At 34.4% G+C, this 18022-nt stretch overlaps 1 protein-coding gene across 2 annotated transcripts in view; it reads left to right on the top strand.

Annotated features, from left to right (window-relative positions):
* Positions 1-18022, top strand: part of LOC145686288 (putative tubulin polyglutamylase TTLL2) — a 192843-nt gene that overhangs the window by 135370 nt on the left and 39451 nt on the right. For both annotated transcript variants that reach the window (XM_081759424.1, XM_081759423.1), the window contains exon 3: positions 7625-7747. In XM_081759424.1, the coding sequence (XP_081615550.1) occupies positions 7625-7747 (123 nt within the window). The remainder of the gene's footprint in view (positions 1-7624; positions 7748-18022) is intronic.

Genomic DNA, 18022 nt, shown 5'->3' with positions numbered 1-18022 from the left:
TGATCAACCGTTTGAGACCTTGAGGTTCTTTTATATTATTCTCGAGGGTCACACCCAAGCCTCACATCCGTCAGTACATCCGTTTTATCATCTCCACAAATATGGAAACTTATTGCTCTTTTGCATTTTGATTGGCTCTTAGAGACTGCCGCACCCAAAATACGTGGCGTGACACACATGTACATACGTGTACTGTCACAGCCGGAAGAATTCAATAGCGTGATCTCTGACTTATCTATAGACTTATCTATATAACCAATTTCAACATATTAATGCGGTGTCACGTTGCCAAAATCATGATTATGTATCCTGTAGGATGACTATGAGTAACCTTTGACATGTAAACTTCCTACAAAATTGCGCAGCAAAAGCAACATTAGTCACCTTCAGAAGGGTTTACGTATTTCCTTTTTCTGTTGCTAGCCTGTAGCAAGTGAAGAGAGAAAAATGTCTTTTAAAATGCATATGAATCAAAATTATATTTTTCAATTCCTTCAATAAAGAGCAATGTAACCATATTTTTGAACTCAGCGTCACATTCCCACTGCTTCATAATTTTCGACCTCGAAAATCATCAAGAAGCGAGCGGTGAAGCTGGAATACAGATATCCTTACTTTTCGAGTGACCCTCGTAAAAAAAAATTATATTGAAAAAAAAAGTTTTCGCGAAGTGAAGAAAGCATAGGTTATGTATACTTATGAGTCTGTTGTCAGCATAGTCGCATTTCATCTTTTCTTAACAATAATACAGAGAACGTTTATAACAAAATGGTGTCTCTGTTCCTTCACATAACACAACTAAAATGGAAATACAGGTGATTATGAATGAGTTACATCAACTAACAAGAATATTTTAGTGATTATGAATGAGTAACATCAACTAACAAAATATTTTAGTTTGACACATCATATAACATTACCGATGTACTATATCAAAGTAAAGATGAACAACATTTCAATGTGCTAAAATTTGCAAGAAGTCACTTGAATGAAATATTACACTAAAGTTGAAAAGTCAATGACATATTGAACATGCTACATTAAGAGAAAAAGTGAATTTTCTCAATTATCATAAATGCTACGATTGCAAGAATGCAACAGGAGAACAACCTACATAATGTTCATTAACAACTAACAGTCCTCAGTTCTAAAGATTCATTATTTAAAAAAAAAATCTTGCATAAAAACCTTAATGACAAATATCCACATTTTATTGGAATTGTAATATATGCAAAAAGGACAGAGAATAAAGTAATGACAGAGAGTGAATTAGACTACTGGACAATAACAGAGAACCGTTCGGTTTATCATTCTAACGGTGATTTTGTAATGTTCAGCACACTATCTTAGGTTCAATTCAGTTTCTTTAGTACAGTAGATTCACTAATGGCAAATTCTGAACTTTAATAAAAGTAAGTATTAATATACGGTTACGCACGTTAAATACTACAATCTAGTGAGATGTGTACCATCTCATATTCAACGAAATAGGGTCCCATTAGAAATTTAACACTACACAAGTAAGTAAGAAATAGTATTGTTATAATTAGTAACAATGTAATATACTAAGGAGCACAATAGTTTGCATTATTTCATTACGTTACACATATATTTTAATTTCAATATTGTGCTTATGAAGTGATTGAATGAAATAAGAGAACATAAACCATTGATTGAGAGATTGGCACCTAAGATGAATGGAAAGGAAGATATGCCAATACATAATTTGGGGTAATTACATAGCAAGACAGCCGTATTTCGTTGTTTACAAGGATAAATGAATGATTACAATTTAGTCACCTCAAATAATTGGTAATGAGTAATTAGTAACGTAAACTATTAATGGGGTTTAAATAGAGATCTCTACAGTTACATAGCTCGTAGAGATTTGGTTACATAAGGATTCGAGATATCAACAAGAGTTGAATTACTATTATTGACTACCATTGATTTGTTAATTTATTATAATGAATTTCCAATATTTAAGTTTATGTAGATTCAAGGAGGAACTACCGTCAAACTGTTGATATTGTGATCTTGAATTTTAATTTATCTCTTTACTATAGATTATATTATTTTAAGCGTGACAATTCAAACAAATAATAGTACAATATTGAGTTTACTCGTAGAAATTGCCTTGAGTCTACATGTCATGAATTTAAAATTTATTGGAACCCTGTTTCGTTTTAAGTAATCTTCCAAAATAATGAATAATCCTCTCTTTCCTTTCTCCTTTTTTTTGTGCGTTTTAAAAGTTTACAGGTGTATTCAAAGGAGCGAGGAAGGAAAAGGATCCTTTGTTGTTTATTATTCGGGAACTTCGGAGAATCGAACCAATACTTAGATTTGGGACCTTCACACTTAGCGGTTTTTACTTCCGCCTGGTCATGGGCGAGTTTTATTAGGTATACCGAATTGAGCCAATTAGAGAATTTTAATCATTCACATTTTATTAACTTCTCGCTGGCATTAAAGTACATTGCCACAGGCGATTATTCGCAATCTTAGATTAGGTAAAACCGCAGGCATTTCCTGTTTACTGTCTACAATTTGCATAGACAGGAAGCGTGTGCCAATTCAGCTAGGAAAACGTTTACAAAATTTCCAACTGAATAAGAAGTAATGCTATATTCCTTTTTGTTTTTACTGTTGGAACCCACAAGAATCAGGGGCTTAATTGTGAGTGTTATTGAGTGTTCATAATTCACAAATAAAGTGTCGGGTTGGATACTCCTTATTCGAGTTAATGTTACATGTTCGGAAGTATGTAATGTGTGAGTGTATTTTCCTCTATTAAAGCAATAAAATCTACTCAAAGAAGTAGACTGAGCGATACCAAATTCAGTGACCTGTTATGAACTGTCGAAATTGACTTTGCAGAACTAGTAAATTCTCATGAACGTTCACAATGTTCACATTGAAACAGAAGTAGGTTAAACTGTAGTTGAAATGTAATTACTGCAACGTTGAGTATCGGGTTATTTGGAATAACTATTTTGTTTCTTGAACTAATATTCTCTGAGAAAAATCTTGAATTGTGTGAATTTGGGTTGTAGACAACAAAACACCGACACGAAAAATATCGTTTTGCTTAGTTTAGGTTTGACTTTCTTAGAAATATGACTTTCACTATGTTAATGTTTTGAGTGTGTGTTTCGTTATCTGTGTTTTGAGTGTCAGTGTTTCGTTGTCTGTGTTTTAAAAGTCGGTGTTTTGATTGTCAATGTTTTAATAGACACCCTTAAATTTGACGATTTCTGGGCTAAGGTGTCATGAGTGTATACTGTAAATGTAAAGTAAAGTATCATATGAACTTGCGGCCCCTTGGTTTAAAGAAGTAGGCCATCATTGATTTAAATTTATAAAGTCGGTGTTGTTTCCGTTTCTGTGAAGAAGAATTATAACTTGTACTTCAATGACACTTACAGGATAATTGAGTTACAACGCATTTGTAGAAATGAATTTTCTTCGTCCATTGCGACAGTTGCTTTATGAGCTATTCACCGTGTGTGTGGAACAATAATAGTATTTTCAACAGAGAAATAAAGTTTATTTCATGACTTTCTTTATTACTATATTTGGATCACATTTTACAAAATTTGAGCACCTACTTCTACGGAAAGTATTTACTTTAAATTTTGAATGTCTGTTTATCTCCGACAGTAATACGGTTTAATCAATTCCGACAAGGTATTTGCATCACGTCAAAATTAATTTTTTTGAACATCGAATTCAATCTTATTACTAACATAGCATGTAACTATTAGCTTATCTTCTATAGCTCTCACTAAGTGTCAAAAGAAAGAGTCTATATTGGATTCTGTAAGATGGTCTAGTTAAAATATAATTGAAAAATGATTACTCGAAAGTATAAAATAAAACATATATAAACAATTTTAAAACATTATTTCGCTCAAAAATTCACTAAAGTTTTAAGAAATTCATATTCTTTAACTTTGTTGCTTACAAAACGTTGGTTCCTGTTTACAGGTTTTCTAATTTGGCAACACTTGATTGAATTATGACTATGACTAGTATTATGGATCAGAAAATACTGTACATACTAATAGAGTACGCCTTTGAATATAACCATATCACTTAATTTTTACTTTATTTCTAACAACACAGCTAGGATTCTGAGTGAGTAAAAATTAGTATGGTAATGACTACTTCCTTACTAGAGCGTTACCAAACTAGCAATGCTCTGGCCTGAATCATGAAATCATACAGTAATATTTCTTAGTTGCTGTTTGTATTCCTGTGTATTATTTCATTGTAATATACGTATTTTAACTCATACCAGCTGAGCTATTTCCATTACTCTGCGGGCCTTCTCAATCACCTCCTAGGAACAAAGACGAGAAGGGTGGAGATGCGAGTGCCAGTGCTGCTCTTGCAAATTTGAGGTGGCTTCAGGAATTAGCCTTGTTACGTAGACAACCCACAAAACACTAGTGTAGATTGGGTTGCGGACAATTCAAGCCTCTTCAATCCACCCAAAACGACCCAAGTACTAATGAACAGAAATTCAATTCCTAATACGACCCTATACTTCAATGAACAGATAATACACGAGAAATTACTATTTGTAAACCATTTGTTGTACACAATCGTCGTCTTCAAATATGGCGCCTTAAAGTCAAATGAATGTATATTTTCAGTTTGTATTTTAAGATTTAACTGTGGGTAACTTTGAAAGTAACTAATACAGGGAAACTTTCCTGAGACGATAATTATTTCTCGTTTCAAGAACTTTCCAACGAGTCCAGAAGTATTTTTATATCTCGAAAACTAACGGAGTTAGTTACTTTTAAGCAAAGCTAGCAGTACAATCGGTTGTGGCGCTGTAACTGATTATGTTTGTAATGCTAGTAATAGCTACTGTACAATATTCGGGCGGGATAACTTTTGTACCTTTTTATCACAAACAGATGTGAAACATGTAGCTTACGGAATCTCCTTAAGAGCCAGATTCATATCATCTAGAGGAAACAACTTTTCAATATAGAAAATATTTATCTGTTTAATTAATCTTTAATTAATGTTCCATATTGTTTTCTTTTTATTTTGTAAAAAATAAAATGCTTATGATTGCCTTGTTTACTTGATTACAAAGTATTAAGTGAATCGTGTTAACCTTCAGACATAAAAATTACACCGTGAAATTAAATGAATTCAAGAAATAATGTATATAAGAAAATATAACTCATTTCACTGAAACAGTTCAGTTCAAATAGAAAAGTGTAGATTAACCATACTTTCGATTCTCTCTCATCATAATATCTGCCTATAGTTCAAGGTACTCCGTGTCATCGTCTTCAACTAGAATATGTGAATAGTTTTCACTATCCGATTAACACAATATTCTCACATCGTTGAATAGTTTAAGCTATTTTACGGCACTTGCAATTTCGTTCTGAACCGGTCACAGTACTTCAAAAAATTATGTGCAAGATATTCTTGTGTGGGGTCATTTTCGTTCGGAATAGGTTTGTAACTACCATTTATCAGTATCCATCCCCAATCCAAGAAATGAATACCGTTCGACTGCTAGATCCGGTGAAAAATACGGTAGAAATGTTTATTTCCTGTGGCCGATGGTAAGAGTGAATATAAACCAAATGTTGGCTTAACGCACTGCGTGCGACAGTTCATGTACTTGTATTGACGATGAGTCGCTTCATCTTGGTTATCTTTGATATCGAAGCCATATAAATCCAAAGAATAGTATGCTCGAACATTTATTTTTTTTTTCGTGAGTTGCGTCTGATTTATTAAACACACTTACACGTTTTCTCACAAAAAATAAATCTCGAAATTTTTTGAAAGCTATTTTTCTTTCCTTCCTAAACGACGAAGTTGTACCACATACGGTTGCAGCATGAAATAATATTAGAAATGACTTCTCCGAGGTCAGCTTGAAGTTCTTAACGCTGGAAGCTTTGTAAGAATTGTATTTTTTCAGGTATTAGTGTCCAAACTTAGGTAAACTCATCATCATGTTAAGCCAAGAAGACTAACAAATCAGTATCCTCTTCCACAAGTCAGTATTCTCTCCTGTTCTCGTTGTAGTTACTGATGCTGAAATTATCAAGAAGCATGCACCAGCGGAAACTTGAAGTATATTAACCCGTCGATTGAAGATAATAAGTTAAAACTTTTCTATAAACCATCTTTGTTAGATACATTTGCAAAATCAGTTCTTGGGATTCAATCGAATGGTCCGAATCATCCATCGCCATTGTCAGAAAAGTTCCACAATGTATCATGATATACTTCTAACACTGTGACTGTTCTGTGTGAGTGCAGTAACTTGATTACCACGCCACAGTTATTCATAAGCCATGTACCACACCACAAATCCTAGGCGGTGTCTGGCGTTGTCTATGAAGTGATGCTACTGGATTACATAACAGAGTTGTTTGGAGCGAATAATCATGGTGTACTACGTGGTGTCCTGATAGGAAAGTATTGTTTGATGAATGTATGGTAAACGTAATCTGCCTGTATGTATAGTGCCTACAGTGATGTTTGGAATTGAAGGTTAAAAGTGTGGCCATGTTTCTCATTAAAAGGATTTGGGTATCGTCTTGCTCCAGATGCTAATGTCGAGCATTACACCGAGAGGGGTACAAGGACATTAAAGGTTCTTAGTTGTTGCGTAGAATGAAGATCAAATCAGGGGTAAATTTTGTGTATATCAACATGACATAACACCTGATCATGCCGTTTCTTTACAAGGGCGCCTATCAGGGGGGCAAGGTGGGGCGCTTGCCTCCCTAGAGGAAATTGTACTTCAGAATATCGAAAATCCAATAGAATTTTTACATTAGTTACAGCAAAATTTGAAACTATTTTTGAAACGTCGCTTATACTTGCTCCCCCTTCGGAATCACAACATGGGCGCCCTTGTTTCTTTTTAAAAATTTCTTTTAACCTTCCGCAAGAAAACGATTTCATAACGTTAATTTATTTGTAGTACACTGGGATCCGAGAGTTCTAATTTGAACTCCATTGAATTGTGGAATATTTTGAAATTCAGACTCCACACCAGACCACAAAGATCCACATCATTATACCTTGTTCACAGTTCAAACCGAAGAATAGGCTTCCATTTTCATCCTCTCATCGGGATTATGCTTACGAGCGTGAAGGCCGTCAGAAAAACAAAGATTGGACCAACACCACATTTAGACGCCACTGCATTAGATGGACTCATGTGCAAACTTTGCTACAATTTCAGGTAGACGCCCGGATACTTTTTGACCGCAATAATGTATATGAATATTCATGAACTTCAATGAAAGACAATCACATTTTGGTGTCTCTTTTAACCCATATCCTAAGTCATTGGCTACGTTATCCCTTGATGCTTTCGTTCTCAATCATACGTGGAAGTTATGAAACATTTTAGAATAATTTTCTTGGCTTTCCTCGTAATGAATTTTGAGGACTCACAGTATCAGATAAAAACACTGTTTTCTAAGTTGGTGTCATAAATGTTTTTCATCCTAATAGCATGCATGAAGATATACAGCTAGAGTGTAATAGAGCAACTTCAATGAATGAGAATAACGTATGTTCTAGTTAGTATATTAAATAAAAATATTTTGTTTATCATTAGGTATGCGTTGAACGTGGATGGCGTGAATACAACGAAAATGGAGTTTTAAGAGATGCTTGGAATCTGTGGTGGAGAACAACTGGTTTTCCTATGTATCATTATAAGACACTTAAAGATTGGCAGGTAACATTTCCTGTATTATTTGTTCAAAATATATTTTATTTATAACCGTTCATCGAAGTTGGTTTCTTTATTTAGATTTCTCTGTTTTATATAAGACGGAGATTGAGTGTAGAACTATTCCTAAATTCAGCCTTTTTAATACTCTCGTATACAATTACCTCATATAAGGCACGAAAATTGGTCACTATTATTAATTCATTTCTGTAATATTCTAAAACACATTCTCTTCGTTTGACTCCGTTAGTGGAGAGTAGAATATTTTTTTGACACTTGAAACTAAGATGCATAATGACCCCCTAAATTCTCTAAGATTAAATTATGAAAAATATTTGTAATAATAAATCATAGTTGATTATTCAGTATTGCTTTGTAATAATGTTTGTAAATTGAACTGACTCAATGCTAATATTTGATAATATTCAACTAGAATAAATGAGTTCATGTGCAAGTATTTAGGAAAATATATTAAATAACATAACATGTGGCGTGGAGCGTTCAGAGCACAAGAGAACCAAGTTCAATCACCAAAGTTGTGGAAAGAATACTTAAAGTTCATAGAATACGCCTAAGTACATGGATTTTTTTTACATTATAATAGTTATTTACAATATCTGGATATAAATCTATTAAGCTCAGAAAGGAACTTCAGATAGAGATCTTGCAGATAAAATAGTTTCAAACGATACAAAGAATGGAGTTTATTCTTTTTTGCACTAAAAATTGGGATCTAAAATGTATTTTCAGGAGCAAAAGGACAGAAATAGATATTTTCTGTAAACAAGAAAAATTGCACTTTCTTTTCTGACATATATGTATATATAATAAATATTTGGTCTAGGAATTAATTCGTGCGGTTTTACAAAAGATGGCGTAACTAGCTTATTGTCCCATAGTTTCGTTGATCCAAACATGCGTTGAAAACTACTGTCATTGAGCATCTTGTTTAGTATATGTCAGTTGCTTGAAGCGGAAACAACAACATTTTTTCTTCAACTGAAAATGGCGCATTTTGTGCCTGATAAAGTGTTTTTGCGGGGAGTTATTCTTCATTGCTTTAACATGAAGAAAAGTGCTACCGCAAGTCATCATATTTTAGTGGAAGTGTTTGGTGACCATGCTCTAGCTGAGCGAACGTGTCAGAAGTGGTTTGCACGGTTTAAAGGTGGTGATTTCAGCTTGGAAGACCAAAAGCAATTTGGATAGCCAAAAGAATTTGAAGATGAAGAATTGAGAGCATTGCTTGATCAGGATTCGTGTCAAACGCAGGACGAACTTGCAGAAGCATTTGGAGTTGAGCAAACAACAGTTTCCAAACGTCTCAAAGCCATAGGAATGATTCAAAAGATGTCTTATTGGGTTTCACATGAATTGAAAAGAAAGACGTTGAAAGAAGAAAAACCGTTTGCGAATTGCTGCTTCAAAGACAGAAAAGGAAGGGATTTTTGCATCGAATTGTAACTGGTGATGAGAAGTGGATTCATTACGAGAATCCTAAACGAAAAAAGGCCTGGGTGAAGCAAGGTGAACCAGATCCTTCACAACCGAAACGAGATATTCATTGTGCAAAGGTTATGCTGTATATATGGTGGGATTTGAAACGTGTAGTGTACTATGAACTTCTAAAACTTGGTGAAACTATTAATGGACACCGCTATCGACAACAATTAATGCGTTTGAAGCAAGCTCTGGCCTGAAAACGACCAGAATGGAATAACAGGCATAATAAACTTATTTATCAAGATGATAACGCTCGACCACATGTCGCAAAACCGGTCAAAACCTATTTGGAAAATGTCGGATGGAAAGTGTTACTCCACCCGCGATATTCACCAGACACTGCTCTGTCTGACTACTACTTGATCGATTGCATGAATAACGATTTGATTGGACAGCGGTTCACTTCTTCAGAAAATATCGAAAAATGGATCTTTGATTAGATTGCGTCAAATGAGGGATTCTTTCGACACGGAATCCGTAAATTGCCTGAAAGATGGGAGAAAGTAGTGGCTAGCGATGGACAATATTTTTGTTAACGTATTCATTTACTTTGTTTTTGAAATAAAGCTTCAATTTTTATTAAAAACCGCACGAATTAATTCCTAGACCAAATATCAAACCCTAACCTAGTTAAAATATCATATCTACAAATTGCAAAGCACAATGCATTTAGAGATTGCTAGAACAATACGTAAAAAAGACGCTGGTACACTCCGCACCAAAAAAATTGCGACAGCTAACGCCGTGCTGTTAGGCCACCCAATATACACATTCTTATCCTATAATCGTGTCAGGTAAAGAGACCCCCTCTCTCTCACCCTTTCTTCTCTCCCATATTAAAATTAGCTAACAACATGAGGGCAATTCTGATTTCAAACTACATATGTATTAGTTTCGATAAAATGGAACAAAAGCGAGACGAAAGAAGACTCATAAGTTTATGTAAGGAGAAACTGAAACACACACAATGAAAAATTGAAACTAATGGATGTCTATTACACAGAGATTCAAAAATGAAGCAGAGAGAGAAAAAGAAGAAGAAAAAGAAGACAAAGAATGAATAACACACAAAAGTGTGGAATTCAAACATAGTAGGAAAAGAACCTGGCATTATAAATTTCCCTTTCCAGAAATCCAACATTAATATAAAAATAACGTTTGTTTTCACCTTTTTTCAGAACTATTCGAATATATAGAGGATGATTCAAACATTCATTATTTTACTTTCATAATGGGTAGCATATTCTATTTCCAGCAGGACTGTATCACTACGAAACACATCTAGGATAATGTCAAAAGTTTCACACACATGCTTTGTTTCCGCGTGATTCGATTGAAAATTCGGTAGTGTTTATTGCATGTACTGATCCAAAAACACATTCTAATATACCCAGTAGATAGCGTTGGTCATATCCTCCATTTTAGACTACTAATACAAACTGAACAAAAAAACGAAAAGAAAAAGCAAGAAAGAAAGACAAAATTAAAGAATGCTATTTTACTGCTAAATTTATATCAGAAATACCCTATATTAAAAGTCCAAACTGTATCGTAATGAAAAGTTACAAATGTTCGAAAGCAAAAGTTTATGTTCCGCTTAGATGTAGCATGTTTCAAATTTCAACGTGAATAAAACACATTGAATTATAAAATGGAAATAAATTTTGTGTCGAACTAGTATTTAAAAAATTCTGTTTTAAATAACCAAAGAGGTTACCATTTTCTAGTCTTTTCCAAAGATTTATCTCTTCCCAACATCCAGCATTGATTTCATCTCTTCCGGATATAACGTAATTTGCACAGTAGGATGATGTAGACCACCACTGGATCGAGGATTCAAATTCGTAGTTACCCGGTAATTCGACTGAGACTCGGTAACCCAGAGGATAAAAAAGATATTTTACTTATTTCTGTGCGTTTAAACGGTATTTCTGTCAGACATGACCAGGACTGGAAATGTTATCCCCAGAGCACAAAAACACGACGCCGAAGTTCCCAATTAATTAGATTCTCTAGATTAGGTATATTGAGCTCTTGCTCCGTTTTAACTTTGGAACATGAAGTGCGTGTGTGCGTGAGAGAGAGCGAGGGGAGAAGTGAAAGATGCAAAGACAAGATAGGAAAACGTCAAGAAAGAAAGAGAGGGAGGGGGACGAATATAAATATGAAACATACTTATCATTGCAGTGTATGATATGGAACACACACTGTTTACTCAAATTATCGCCAGTGATGCTTTGTAAGTTCTCCATCCGAAGATAAATCTCTGTTTGCAGCCATTATTTTATGCGAAAAAATCATACTACCTGACGGGGAATCGAACCAAGATTTCCCATTTGGAAGTCTAGCACGCTACCACTACAGCACCGATTGCTTTAGCCAAACTTTGTTTAACAAATGGTGTAGTGTTTCTTTCTGAGAACGATAACACGAAAAGTGTATACTGCAGATCAATGATGTCTTTGGAATGTCCTGGTAATTCCTTTGCCCTATCACAACCATCATTCGTAAATCGTCTCTATCATAATAAGGTGTTTTCGTCCACATTCTTACGTATTGCTTGTACAGTATGATAAGTCGATTCTTCACAATCACTTTGTAGAAAGTTTAACTTTGGCGTGAAAAGGATTTGAACCTATGTTAGATAGCTATATTATTCACAAGGCCATTACGTTACGCCTACACTATCTGTCCACCTGAAATTACAAGCCAGATATTACTTAGTTTACACCTGCTCTTTGGAACGAAACGGCTTCTTCCTGTACCGTTATATATACCACAGTGCACAACGAAATTCACTTATTCGACGGCCTAGAGAGAAATTAATGTCCACTAATAAAGGAAAAACATACAATCCAGGAAAAAATAGAGAAATAAATTTGCAGTAAATTCGCCGTGCAAGTTCAAAAGTACCTGAATAATAATAATAATAATAATAATAATAATAATAATAATAATAATAATAATAATAATAATAATAATAATAATAACCTATATTATAAAATTAAAAGTAACTATATTTGTGACTCCTAATCTCTTGAACCACCCAACCGATCTCGATCAAATTTTCAACATTGATAAGGTTCGGGCCTGGGAAGCCTTTTTACCATTTCATTTAACGGTAGAACTTAGGGGGAGGAGGAGAAGAGGAGGGTCGATACATAAAAATGAATAAAACATAATAAATCTTGAACCACCAGATCGATTTCTGTCAAACTTTCAACATAGATAAGGTTTGGATGTAGGACGACATTTATCATTTCAGTTTGATGGTGCAACGTAGGGGCCGGAGAGAGGGAGATATATGTAAGAAATGAAAATGAAAGTGACTGTCTTTGTGACTTCATCACTCTTGAACACCCGACCGATCTCGTTCAAATTTTCAACAAAGATGAGGTTCCGGTCTAAGATGGTTTCTGTCATATCACTTTGACGGTGTAACTTAAGAGATGGCGTTGGGAAACGACATTAAAAAATAACGAAAAAGTGGTGGCGAAACTATAATTTTTGTAGTCGCTCAGATTAACAGTGCCACATCTGATACTGTTTAAATCCAAATTCTGCCAAGCAACTTGGAGGAGGGGGAGACATGTAAAAGCGATCGAAATAATCAATACCAGTGTCGAATTCATAGTTTTCCATCTCCCTGAGATGAACAATGACACTACATATGCCGTGCCCCAGAACATAGGGTGGGGATGGGATGTATAAAACTCACGGAAAATGACCGCTATTGATGCGCCCTTTAGTCATACTAAACAGTGACTAAAAACGGATCATATTACTATTTTCTCTCAATTTAACACAACGAAGCGGGTAATTGATAATAATATTAATAATAATAAAAACTGGCAACTACTGTGAATGCGAACATTTATTATTATTATTATTATTATTATTATTATTATTATTATTATTATTATTATTATTATTATTATTATTATTATTATTATTATTCAGGTACTTTTGAACTTGCACAGCGAAATTTCTACTAAATGTTTTATTTCTGTAATTTTTCGTGGATTGTATGTTTTCCTTTATTAGTGGGCATTAATTTCTCTCTAGGCCGTCGAATAAATGAATTTCGTTGTGCACTTTGGTTCGTTCCAAAAATCAGGGCTAAACTAAGTAATATTTGGGTTCTAATTTAATGTGGCCAGATAGTGTAGCGGTAACGTAGTGGTCTTATGAATAATACAGCTATCTAACATGGGTTCAAATCTTGTTCACCCCGAAATTACCTTTTTTTACAAAGTGATTGCGAAAACTCGACTTATCATACTGGACAAGCAATACATAAGAATGTGGACGCAAACACTTGTATCATGATAGAAACGATTTACGAATGTTGGTTGGGAAAGGGCAAAGGAATTACCAGGACATTCCAAAGACATCATTGATCTGCAGTATACACTTTTCGTGTTACCGTTCTCAGAAAGAAACACTACACCATTTGTTAAACAAAGTTTGGCTAAAGCAATCGGTGCTGCAGTGGTAGCGTGCTAGACTTCCAAATGGGAAATCTTGGTTCGATTCCCCGTCAGGTAGTATGATTTTTACGCATAAAATAATGGCTCCAAACAGATTTATCTTCGGATGGAGAACTTACAAAGCATCACTGTCGATAATTTGAGTAAACAGTGTGTGCGTTCCATATCATACACTGCAATGATAAGTATGTTTCATATTTATATTCGTCCCTCTCCCGGGTTACCGAGTCTCAGTCGAATTACCGGGTAACTACGAATTTGAATCCTCGATCCAGTGGTGGTCTACATCATCCTACTGTGCAAATTACGTTATATCCGGAAGAGATGAAATCAATGCTGGATGTTGGGAAGAGATAAATCTTTGGAAAAGACTAGAAAATGGTAACCTCTTTGGTTATTTAAAACAGAATTTTTTAAATACTAGTTCGACACAAAATTTATTTCCATTTTATAATTCAATGTGTTTTATTCACGTTGAAATTTGAAACATGCTACATCTAAGCGGAACATAAACTTTTGCTTTCGAACATTTGTAACTTTTCATTACGATACAGTTTGGACTTTTAATATAGGGTATTTCTGATATAAATTTAGCAGTAAAATAGCATTCTTTAATTTTGTCTTTCTTTCTTGCTTTTTCTTTTCGTTTTTTTGTTCAGTTTGTATTAGTAGTCTAAAATGGAGGATATGACCAACGCTATCTACTGGGTATATTAGAATGTGTTTTTGGATCAGTACATGCAATAAACACTACCGAATTTTCAATCGAACCACGCGGAAACAAAGCAGTGTATGAAACTTTTGACATTATCCTAGATGTGTCTCGGAGTGATACAGTTCTGCTTGAAATAGAGTATGCTATCCATTATGAAAGTGAAATAATGAATGTTTGAATCATTCTCTATATATTCGAATAGTTCTGAAAAAATATGTGAAAACAAACGTTATTTCTATATTAATGTTGGATTTATGGAAACTGAACTTTATAATGTTAGTTTCTTTTCTTGTCTTCTTCTTCTTTTCTCTCCCTCTCTCTCTCTCCCTCTCTCTCTCTCTCTCTGCTTTATTTTTGAATCTCTGTGTAATAGACATCCACTGGATTCAATTGTTCATTGTGTGTGTTTCAGTTTCTCCCTACATCAACTTATGAATCTTCTCTCGTCTCTCTTTTGTTTTTCATTTTATCGAAACTAATACATATGTAGTTTGAAATCAGAATTGCCCTCATGTTGTTAGCTAATTTTAGTATGGGAGAGAAGAAAGGATGAGAGAGAGGGGGTCTCTTTACCTGACACGATTATAGGATAAGAATGTGTATATTGGGTGGCCTAACAGCACGCGTTAGCTGTCGCAATTTTTTGATGCGGAGTGTACTAATATTCTCTTAGTGGAGCTAACAAAGAATGGACTAGTGGACACTATTAATGAAGTACAATGCAAGGTGCAACTTGAGTTATTGACTTTGAGAAGAGAAATAACTGAAAATGACTACTATTCTTTGAATGATTAATCGGCTCCAAAAACTCGCCTTTCGATTTTGCCTTATGTAGATCAATATTGAAACTCGAAAGTTTTAGTGGATTTCTATCATTTCCTGTTTTACGTAGTAAAGAGTTAAGGAATGGGATTGAAATGTATGTTCAGGGTTTTAGTTCTCAACGGATGCACCAAGCCTTGGACAAAACCCGACTAGCGATTCAATTCTCACTTTCAGCAATTTGTCTTATATAACCTCAATACTGGCTATACAATTAAACAATAGTTGATCAATTTTAGTACTATAGTTTATATCATTTCTGTTGAATCAATTTTATTCAATCCCACATACCAAATAACACACTAAATTCGTAATTTTACTACAATATGAAGATTGGATCTTCAGCGTCAGGATGTGGCCCTCCATCACCCAGTTCTTTGGAACTGCACTCAACCACTGGTTTTCCCGGTTGAGGTTTGTGCCGGTCGATCACCCGGCATTTAAAAACCTGCGATCCAGCAAAGTACAAAGATAAGCCTCGGATGTGGGCTGTTTTTTCTAGACGCCAAACTCGGTATAGCCTGTCTCTGATAATCGGATTTATGATTTGACCCTGACCCATGGATCGGAGCAGTGAAGCGCATAACCACTCAGTAGGACTGAATAGAGTGGTGAAATAAATGATTGATGGGAGTCTTGGGAAGTGGATGGTCCGTGGACGTCTTCGTTCATCTGAGATGGAAGTACAGCCTACCTGTCGACTGTTACGTGCGTCCAGTATTCGTGTTATCTGGTATGCAAGTGCGGGATGCTTAACCTATTGCAGGAAACCGATTCTTGCTATCTATAAATGTTCTTGCTCTATTGTAATCAAGGTTAAAACTGGAAATGGCTGATTTCTACAACTTCCCATAAATAGATCCTCTCCATAAAAGAATTTGATTTCTAACTTTTGACCCTCTACATCCCGGCCAAAATTAATGGTAATCCATTTGGTAGTTCTTGAGATTTTTTATCTTCCGGACGGACACTCGGAAGACAGAGTAAATATATAAAGGTGTTTTGGTAAATCAAACTCCTTAAAGATGAATGCAGTTAACTCGATACACAATCCTGTGACTAACAACTTATGCACATCCTCTCTACTACCTAATATGAACTGAACAACAAAATTCAACGTAATAATAAAATGAGATGTAGTGTGAAAAACAATTAAATTTTAAGTATTAAATTATGTATCTTCTGAATTCGAAACCAGAAGTACATTTATGCAAGAAAGACATAATGTGATAAAACATTTGTTTGAAAAGAAATAATGATTCATGATTTTTTCTGCAGGTTCATTTAGGTCCAGAAATGAAATATTAATGTAAATTTACATTATCAAGTCACTATCTTATAAATAAAATGTGACATAAATTACACTCTTTTCTTTCAAAAGATATATTTATTTCATTTATATTCAAAAAGCTTGCTTGCTGTCCCAATAAGATCATGAAGATAGCAACAATATTGTATATGTACAGTACTTAATATTCTGTCACCATATAATGCAATATATATATATATATGTGTGTGTGTGTGTATTGTGTAGGAAATGTATGTTGAAGGCGCAGTGGAATATTTTAGTGATACAAGTTCTTTTCAAACCCATTAGCACACACGCAAATTAGCAGACAAGTTACGTATCACCATATCTATCATGCTTCAGCGATCAATAACGTTGAGTATCAGAAACAAGAAAGCTTAAGAGACAAACAAGAAGATAAATGGTTGATTAGTTTGTCACCATTAGAATATAGCCGCATCCATGTGTGATTTTGTTTATTATGAAGAAAGATAAAGTGTTATAAATACTATTTTAACCTGTAAATTTAAAGCTCACGAGAGGATATATAGTTTGTTATATCTTCCTTGTGCATAATATTATTTCCACATGTGCATTCAAGTACACATGTACAGACTGTATAGTAGTAATCATTTAGTGCATTTTTACTCACTATGGGAGGCTGGAAAAAGTCATTTTTTTTCAAGTTGTAATACCGCGGAAATGTTGCGAATTGAAAAGACTAAAAAGGAGTAAAAAATAAATAAAGTCAGTCTGTGTCTTTCAGTAGCGCATGTGCTCTAAAGTTTGCCAAAATTTGAAAAAATTCACATTTTTACTATAATTTTTAACATTTTTATATTAGCCTCTTGCCGAGTGTAATAGATCAAATTTTTATTATTAGAACAATAGTATTTAAATATTATTTAAATCCATTAACATCTTCCGGTCGCGCATTGCCTTCAAAGTTAATGAAAATTTGAAACAAAATTTACAAATAAAGGTAAATCACAGTTCAAGGTATAAAAAATACTAACAACTTACATTTTTTCTTTACTGAATCAAGTTTAAAGGTTTAAAAACAAAGTATTTTAGTATTTTAGACCATTAGCAATATTAATAAACAGAATTTTTATTTAGAATGCTAAGTTTTTCTGTAAAGGGTCGTAAATCCAAGAAACTCATGTTGAACAATTGAACATCTCCGTTTTTACTCATTCTTAGCTGAAGGTACTTTGATAAATCACTTAGCCCTCACCTTCTCTCACCTATCCCTTAACTTTCCCTTCATCCCCTTCCCGAAGAAAGGGTGTACCCCTTGACCGGTTTAACCTTGTAAAAAAAAAAAGGTACTTTGAAATCTGATTTATGGATGGGTCGAGCGTCGTGACCCGAGCCGATTTACAACAAACGCCTGGATTTCTTAGAAATGCAGCCGTTGCGCGAGCGGAATAACTTAACCCATCTGAGCAGTTCTTTTTGCA

This window comes from Thermobia domestica, chromosome 5 (assembly GCF_964235325.1).
Source record: "Thermobia domestica chromosome 5, izTheDome1.hap1.1, whole genome shotgun sequence".
Lineage (NCBI taxonomy): Eukaryota > Metazoa > Arthropoda > Insecta > Zygentoma > Lepismatidae > Thermobia > Thermobia domestica.
This window is presented reverse-complemented; position numbering and strand designations above follow the sequence as displayed.